Consider the following 9,659-nt stretch of genomic DNA (forward strand, 5'->3'; position numbering starts at 1 on the left):
TGTGAAACCAGAAAATAATTTGCATATTAGAAATGAAGATACTATTAAAATATGGTTACACAAAGATATCATACTCACATAGAAATTATGACTGTATGTAGAATTTCTGTGCACAATTGCTGAAGCAGATTTAAAGTCCCGTTTACTAAGATATTTTTTCAACAAGGTGTTTTTCATTTAAGAGGAATGAGCAGAGATTAGAAAATCTTAGTAAAACTGCCCCTGGCTTCATTCCATCGGATGTAGTAATAACAGTATTTAAACAGTTGTTTCTTTTACACTGAATTTACACCTTTATTTTTTTTTATCTGTAGATTCTTTTTACTAGGAATCAGCATGAGAAACCACTCTGTGATTACCGAGTTTGTGCTGTTGGGCATATCAGACGACCCAGAGCTTCAGGTTGTAATTTTTTTCTTTTTATTCATTGCTTACATATTAAGTGTGTGTGGAAACCTAACCATCATCACCCTCACCTTGCTTGACTCTCGCTTAAAGACGCCTATGTATTTCTTCCTCCGGAATTTCTCCTTCTTAGAAATTATGTTCACCAGTGTTTCTGTCCCTCGATTTCTGTGGTCAATAATTACGAAAGTTAAGAGCATTTCCTACAACAACTGTTTGGCTCAGTTATTTTTCTTCATCTCCATGGGAGTGTCTGAGTTCTTTCTTCTAACTGCTATGTCTTATGATCGCTATGTCGCCATCTGCAAGCCACTGCATTACACTGTCATCATGAGTCAGAAAGTCTGTGCCCTTCTTGTCCTCACCTCGTGGCTGGCAGGATTTCTAATCATTTTCCCATTAGTCATACTTATCCTTAAGTTAGATTTCTGTGCGTCAAACATCATCGATCACTTCTCCTGTGACTACTTCCCCATTTTACAATTGTCATGCTCAGATACAAGGCTTTCAGAGGCACTTGGACTTTATGTTGCCTCCTTCACTCTGCTCTTCACACTGGCTCTAGTGATCTTGTCATACATCTGCATCATCACCACCATTCTGAAGTTCCCATCTGCCAGCCAGAGGAAAAAGGCTTTCTCCACCTGCTCCTCCCACATGATTGTCATCTCCATCTCATATGGAAGCTGCATCTTCATGTACGTCAAACCTTCTGCCAATGAACGGGCATCGCTGACCAAAGGGGTGGCTGTTCTCAACACTTCAATTGCTCCCATGTTGAACCCTTTTATTTATACATTGAGAAATCAACAAGTCAAACAAGCCTTCAAGGATTTGATTAATAAAGTAATGTTTCATAGAAACAAATGAAGGCATTTGTTAACATTAATAACATTGTCCCTTTTCAAAATAGGAGGGATGAAACTTTACAGTGTGAGCTAATTGGTTCCATATTTTTAACTATGTATGGGTGTTTTGCTTGTCTGTATACCTGTGTGCCTGTTGCAAGCCTGGTACCCCTAGAGACCAGATGATGGCCCTGGTTTCCCTAGAAGTAGAGTTACAGATGGTTGTGAGCTACCATGTGGTTCTGGGAATTGCACCAGTGTACTCGGAAAGAACAGCAAGCCCTTTTTACTGTAGACCCATATCTCCATTCCCTCTACCTTCTTTTTAATTTTAAAGTTACTATGTCCTCTTTTCCATTAAACCTGTGTGGGTATTGTCCAACATTTCATCTGCCTTGGAACATTCAACCCTGGAGGAGGTGGAATCGCTGAAAAATGTTATGGAACATTTGATAGTCATCATTATTGTGGAATAAGAACCTGTGTTTTGCTTCTGTCTCTGTCAACAAATGATGACGCTAATGGTAAAGTGCATTTACACTTGGTGCTATTTCCTCCTCATTATATTCTTCTTAATTTCATTGGGCGAAGTTTCTCGATCTTCCCTTTCTTACCTTGATATAAATATGTATTATGTTTATATTCTTTTAGATTGTATATATATATATATATATTCTCTCATGGCTATTCCTTTTTGTGCATGTATTTGGGGTGTTGTGCACATGTAGGAGTTTGTGTACATATGTGTGAATGTGCATGCTGTGTATATGGATTCTAGAAGACAGTATTGAGTGATAGATAGTAAGAATGTCTATCACCCTTGCCTTTTCCTTTGAGGCAGGATCTCTCATTGAACCTGGAGTTCAGCTGGGCTCACCACATATAAGCCACAGTGACCCACTTGCTTCTGTTCCCTTCAGTTCCTGGTACACAGTCATTCATGGGATTGTGCTCAGATTTTCTGTGGCTTTCTTTCTTTCTTTCCTTTCTTTCTTTCTTCCTTTCATTTTTCTGGCTTTAAAATTTTTTATTACTTTATAAATAATACCAATCAAAATTTCCATTTCACTCCCACTACCGCACTTACCTTCTCCCCTCCCTCTCCAGTCTCAAGAGAGGGCAGGGTACCCTGCCCTGTGGGAAATCCAAGGCCCTCCCCCATCCATCCAGGCCTGGGAAGGTATGCATTCAAATAGAATAGGATCCCCCAAAGCCAGTACATGCAGTAGAAACAAATCCCAGTGCCATTATCATTGTCTTCTCAGTCAGCCCCCATTGTCAGCCACATTCAGAGAGTCCAGTTTGATCACATGCTCGTTCAGTCCCAGTCTAGCTGGATTTGGTGAACTCCCATTAGCTCAGGCACACTGCCTCAGTGGGTGGATGCACCCCTCGCGGTCCTGACTACCTTGCTCATATTCTTCCTCATTCCGATCTTCAACTGGACCTTGGGAGCTCAGTCCAGTGCTCCAATGTGGGTCTCTGTCTCTATCTCCTTTCGTGGCTGGACAGAGGTTCTATGGTTATATTCAAGAGAGTCATCAGTCTGACTATGGGACAAGGCCAATTCAGGCACCCTCTCCCCCACTGCCTAGGGTCCTAGCTGGGGTCATCCCTGTGGACTCCTGGGAACCCCTCCAGATCCAAGCCTCTTGCCGACCTCAAAATGCCTCCCTCAATTAAGATATCTCCTTCCCTACTCCCAAATTTGTCCTTCCTCCATCTCAATCATCACACTTTCCCAAGCTCTCCCCAACCCTCCCCTTCTCCCTTCTCTCCCCCTCTCCCCTTCCCTCATCCCACCCCCACCCCCATGCTCCCAACTTTTGCCTGGCGATCTTGTCTGCTTCCAATTTCCAGGAGGATTTTTATATGTTTATCTTTGAGTTCACGTTATTACTTAGCTTCTCTAGGATCATGAACTATAGGCTCAATGTCCTTCGGTTATGGCTAGAATCCACTAATGAGTGAGTACATACCATATTCATATTTTTGGGTCTGGGTTATCTCATTCAGGATAGTGTTTTCTATTTCCATCCATTTGCATGCAAAATTCAAAATGTCATTTTTTTTTAATTTACTGCTGAGTAGTACTCTAATGTGTAATTGTGCCACACTTTCTTTATCCATTCTTCAGTTGAGGGGTGTCTAGGTTGTTTCCAGGTTCTGGCTATTACAAATAATGCTGCTATGAACATAGTTGTATTTTTCTCTGCTCCACTCCCTTTTTCCCCTTTCTACCCCTTCTCCTGGTTCCAATGCTCCCAGTTTACTTAGGACATCTTGTCTTTTTCTACTTCTCATGTAGATTATATCCATGAATGTCACTCTTATGATCTTTGTTGTCTAGGTTCTCTGGTATTGTGATTTATAGGCTTTTTTGTGTTATGTCTAAAAGCCATTTATGAGTGATTAAATATGATATTTGTCTTTCTGGGTCTGGGTTACCTCACTCAATATGATGTTTTCTATATCCCCGCAAATTTTAAGATGTCATTATCTTCTTTTGACTGTGTAGTATTCCATTGTGTAAGTGTACCACATTTTCCGTAACCATTCTTCTATTGAGGGGCATTTAGGTTGTTTCCAGGTTCTGACTATGACACTCAATGCTACTATGAACATAGTTGAGCACATGTCCTTGTAGTATGATTAAACATCTTTTGGGTATATACCTAAAGTTGTGTCTTGAGGTAGGTTGTTTCCTAATTTTCTTAGAAATTGCCATACTGAAATCTAAAATGGCTGTACCAGTTTGCCCTTCCAACAGCAATGGAGGCGTGTTCTCATTTACCCCACATCCTCTCCAGTATAAATTGTCATCAGTGTTTTTGATGTTGGCCATTCTTACAGGTGTAAGATGGAATCTCAGCGTTGTTTTGATTTGCATTTCTCTGATGGCTAAGGATGTTGAACATTTCCTTAAGTGTCTTTCAGCCATTTTAGTTTTCTGTGTTGAGAGTTCTCTGTTTAGGTCTGGACCCCATTCATTTATTGGATTATTCATTCTTTTGATGATCAATTTCTTGATTTATTTGTAAATTTTGGAGATCAGTCTGTTGTAAGAAAGAATGCCTGTTTGTTTCCTGGCTGCTCAGCAGCTCAGATCTGAATTAACCACACAGAAACATTTGCAATACTGTTTGGCCAATAGCTTAAGCATATTTCTGGCTACCTCATATCTTACACTAACCCATCTCTATTAATCTGTGCATCACCATGAGGTCGTGGCTTACAAGCAAAGTTTGAGCGTGTCTGTCTCTGTCAGCAGCTCCATGGCTTCTCCATGACTACCTCTCTCTTCTCCCAGTATTCATTTTAGTTTTCCCTGCCTAGCTCTGTTCTACACTATCAGGCCAAGCCAGTTTCTTTATTCATCAACCAGTAAAAGTAACACATAGACAGAAGGACCTCCCACACCATCAGTCCTCTGTCTGATGTGGGGTTGGTAAAGATATTTTCCCTTTCAGTAGGGTGCCATTTTGAATTGTAGAATGTGTCCTTTGCTTTACAGAAGCTTCTCTGTTTCAGAGGTCCCATTTATTAATTGTTTTTCTCAGTGTCTGTGCTACTGGGGTTATATTTAGGAAGTAGTCTCCTGTGCCAATGTGTTCAAGTGTACTTCCCACTTTTTCTATGAGATTCAGTGTTTAGTTTTATGTTGAGGTCTTTGATTCATTTTTTGGACTTGAGTTTTGTGCATGGTGATAGATATGGATCTATTTTCACTCTTCTACATGTTTATATTTAGTTATACTAGCATCATTTGTTGAATATGTTTTGTTTTTTCATTTTACATTTTTGTTTCTTTGTCAAAACTCAGGTGTTTGTAGCTGTGCGGATTAATATCCAGGGCTCTGATTTAGTCTCATTGGTCCTCCTGTCTGTTTTTACGCCAATCCCAAGCTGTTTTCAGTACTGTAGCTCTGTAGTCGAGTTTGAAATCAGGCATTGTGATGCCTCCAGAAGTTTCTTTATTGTACAGGATTGTTTTGGCTATCCTGGGTTTTTGTATTTTTCCATATGAAGTTGAGTACTGTTTTTTGAGGTCTGTGAAGAATTTTTCTGAAATTTTTGATGGGTATTGCATTGAATCTGTAGATTGCTTTTGGAAAGATAGCCATTTTTACTGTGTTAATTCTGCCTACCTAAGAACACAGGTGATCTTCCCATTTTCTGGTGTTCTTTAATTTTGTTCTCCAAAGATTTAAAGTTTTTCATATAGCTCTTCCACTTGTTTGGTAAGAGTCACTCCAAGATTTTTTATGTTATTTGTGGTTATGGTAAAGGGTGATGTTTCTCTGATTTCTTTCTCAGCCCATTTGTCATGTGTATATAGGAGGGCTACTGATTTTTTTTGAGTTAATCTTGTATTCATAGCAAGTACTCTTAAACCCTGAATCATCCCTTCTTGCTTAGTCTACTGCAATTTCATTACAGTAAATTAGTTCCTGCAGCTGGTGGCAGAGAAGAAATCATGCATTATGCTTCTTATGCTATAGACAATGAATGTATAAATATGCCAAATAATTTAAAAATGTTTCTGTCTGATACTCTTCCTTTTATAAGCTGTGCTTTTCCATCTCTTCAGCCAAATTAGTACATAAACTGTCTATAAAATGATAAATCCAAGACCCAAAATCATTTCAGTGAGAGGTGGAATGTTTTCATAAATGCTAATTTCTCTGATTAGATCATAGTCATAGATGATAGTCACTATTCCAGCCATTCTCTATGTTCTACAATTGTATGAAATTGGTAGTTATATATATCTTTGTATCAATATAGAAGACTGTGGGTAATTCTGATTTCACATTGATTCATTAGTTAATTTTCTTATGTTTTAATATTTAGTACATGTTAACAATGAAATATATATACCCTAGTTTCTCCCTTACAACTCCTCCCCCTGCCAAACTCATGTTTCTTTCTTTCTTTTTTTTTAAGGCAGAGTTCTCTGTAGACCGGACTGGCCTCAAACCTGCCTCTGCCTCCCAAGTAATGAGATTAAAGTTGTGCGTCACCACTGCCTGGCTCCAATCTCATGCTCTTGTTCCTCTTTGTTCATAAGTCACTTAGTGCTGCCCATATGTCCATGGATGTGAAGTCACCTTCTGGAGCATGGGGAACCTACCAATGGACAAAACTGAACCTCCCTCTTTCACTAACTGTACACTGTCAATAGCTCCCCAATAAGGGGTGGGGGAGATCATCTCCCTTCTCTGTGCTGGGATTTTAATTAGCTTGATCTTGAATAGGTCATGTGCAGGTAAGCACAGCTGCTGTGACATCATGAGTGTGGTAGACATGCCATGTCCAGAAGATGGTATACATAGCAATTCTTCCTATCTTCTTGTTCCTATGTTCTTTCTACCTCTTCTTTCTGATATTTCCTGAGGCTTGTTGGAGGGTGACTAAAATAGATGCCCCATTTTGGGCTGTGCGTCAAGTCACTCTGCACACTTTGATGAGTTATGCATCCCTCCACTGACTGCTGTTCACTTACAAAATTATCTCTCCTGCTTAAGACTGAGAGGAGCCAGGGTTTCTCAGCATAAGCATAACTGTTTAGAAGGTATTTGACAGCATATTCATCTAAAATAACTCAGATTTATGGACCACCACTCCATGGGCTTTGAGCAGGATTACAGCACAAAAATGTGGAATTCTGTCCTGTGGTGTAGGCAAAATCTGGTCAGAAAGTGGTTACTTATCCCAAACAGTTTGTCCCATTGCACGAGTGGACACATCTTGTCCAGCAGGGCAGTGTCACAGAGTGCAGTGTCCAGTGCTGGGTAAGGTATTGATGCCTTTGTCCCTCACAGCCTGTATGTGATTTTCAGTATGATGAAAGATTGTAGCAAGTAGAAAGTGTCCTACATGGTTTGAGAGTAATTTCATTTCTTGTTCAATGTGTGTGGTGTCTTAAGAACTGGAATTTCAACCATGTTTAGTATGTTGGATAACCAAGGGAAATGGTAATACCATTTTCAGTTTTGGAGACCTTGGGATTCACCTTTGCCAATAAGTCACAATGAGATATCTGATCCTGCTACTGGAATTTTCATTTAACAACCAATGTCTTTTGGAGTGACATTGTCCATCTATGTAGTGCAATTTCATTTTAGTTCTTATTTTAAAGTTATATTTTTAGTTAACAGCTCAACTTTAGTCAAACTAAGTAGATTATATCAGACTACATTTTGAAGTGTTGTATTAAAATTATATTACATGGTATATTTTGTTTTAGTACATAAAACTAATTTTGTACTATTAAAAGGTAGAAATTATTCTTTCTGTATTCATGTTTATTTTATATGCAGATTATGTAGAACTGTTTTTTAATAGAGTACACTTATTTGTAGGTGATCTTAGATTATATTTGACATTTGTTAGCTGCATGATTTAATGTACAATATAAAATTTCTTTGAACAATAATGCTTCATTTGTAAACAATAATAACAATTTTAAGGCCAAATGAGAATGAAGCTAAAAATTCATAATCTTATTCTCAAAAAAGAAAAAAAATATATTGATAAAATGGTTTGTAATGACATTCTGCTCTACTTGTAGACTAGTGCTAACTTTTTCACCTCTCATCAGAGAAACTTCCTCCTATAGTATACGGGAGCAAACACAGAGAGTAAGAGACCTTGAAGCATTCATTCCCTACATGGGATGGCCCCCATCAAATCCTTCTCCTCAGAGTACAGGCAACCATGGGAAGAAAAGGCAGAAAGAATGTAAGAACCAGAGGGTGTAGAAGACCCCAAAAAAGGGCCCTCTAAGTCAACATGACCAAAACTCCTATGAACTCAGAGACTGAAGCTCCACACACAGGGTCTTCACAGATCTGAACCAGGTCTTCTGATTATATTTTATGGCTTCCACCTTAGTGTGTTTTTATGGGATTTCTGAGTGTATGAGTGAGTGGGTTCTGGTTCCTTCTCTTGGACCTATTTCGTTCTGTTGGTTTGTCTTTTCCTTCTTCAATGTGATAGTTTTATTCTATTATATTAAAAAAAGAAAGAATGAAAACCTAGCTACTATGGTAAAGGTTAACCACTGACCTGTCCCTTATACTCGTGTTAACCACTGAACTGTCCCCATACCTGTGTTAACTACTGTAATGTCCCCATACCTGTGTTAACCACTGAACTGTGCCCTATGCCCACGTAACCACCGAACTGACCCCTATACCCATGTTAACCACTGAACTGATCCTTTTACCCATATTAACCACTGAACTGATCCCTATACCCATGTTAACCACTGAACTGTTTCTTATACCCACATTAACCACCAAACTGTCCCCATACCCAAGCTAATCACTGAACTGTACCTTATACCCGCTGGAGAGGGAAAATCAGTTTTCTCCAATAGTGACACTAGGTATACTAACCAATCTAGTACTTATATAAAGGCCCCATATAAAGGAGTAGTTGACCAACTTATAATGGACTATACTTTTTTTGTGTGTGGTTTTATTTGGTTATGGTTTGTTTTTTGGGGGGGGGAATCGGTGGTGTATGTGGTTTTATTGACTTTTTTCTGTTGATATAGTGAATATTTGTTTTTGAGAAAGAACTTAAAATTTGGGTGGGTAGAGGGAGGAGAGGATCTGGAAGAACTTGGGAGAAGGAAATAATGTAATCAAAACATATTTAATCTTAAAATTATTTTTAGTAATAAAAATACAGTCATCAGAATAAATAGTACCTTTCATAAATTACAACCCCTGTGAATATCCTTCCCCAAATTAATTAATTAATTAGTTGATTCTCTTTGAAAGCAAAAAAAACAGAATTGCTACAGCTATTTTTGAAGCCTGAATGTAACATACTTATGAAGAATTTTTTTTAAAAAATAATTTCATTTAATTTTCAAAAACTCTCTTGTAATTATAATTCAATTTTCAACAAAGGAATTGAAGATTAACAGAATTAAAACACTAGAAATCCCATTAATGCTTATTTGTACTTTCATTCTTGGTCTCCCCAATTCAGAACTTATATTTTATTTATCTTTTAATGAAAATAGATTTATTAATTACTTATACCATGATAATGTTTTTCCCTCTTTCATCTCTCCTAGATCCTCTCCTGTCCCCATCCACCTAACTTCAGGACTTCATTTTCTCTCTGTTAGAAAACAAACAGGTAATTAAATAAACAAATAAGAATAGAATAATACAAACAAATAGGAAAAAACCCAAAGAAATAAACAAGATACACACACACACACATCCACAAACAGACACACTCACTCAGATACACGGATAACACGCATACATAAAAACACAAAATTGGAAACCATACTACTTAAACAAAAGAGAGGTTAAAAAGTGCACAGACAAAGCATTAGGAGTCAAAATATCTCCAAAAATACTACTGAGTTCGTTTTGT

At 38.1% G+C, this 9,659-nt stretch overlaps 1 protein-coding gene across 1 annotated transcript; it reads left to right on the forward strand.

The window, feature by feature from the left end:
• Positions 1–336: 336 nt before the first annotated feature.
• LOC121460140 (olfactory receptor 6C3-like) lies at positions 337–1,275 on the forward strand. The gene has a single exon (XM_041670332.1). The coding sequence runs from the start codon at positions 337–339 to the stop codon at positions 1,273–1,275; it is 939 nt and encodes a 312-aa protein (XP_041526266.1).
• The last annotated feature ends 8,384 nt before the right edge of the window (positions 1,276–9,659 follow it).

This window comes from Microtus oregoni, unplaced genomic scaffold, assembly GCF_018167655.1.
Source record: "Microtus oregoni isolate MIOR12 unplaced genomic scaffold, Mior012 000001F_ref0000356, whole genome shotgun sequence".
Taxonomy (NCBI): domain Eukaryota; kingdom Metazoa; phylum Chordata; class Mammalia; order Rodentia; family Cricetidae; genus Microtus; species Microtus oregoni.

Bases quoted from the DNA above. Each gene is read 5' to 3' on its own strand.
- LOC121460140 (XM_041670332.1), top strand. From the start codon at position 337: ATGAGAAACCACTCTGTGATTACCGAGTTTGTGCTGTTGGGCATATCA.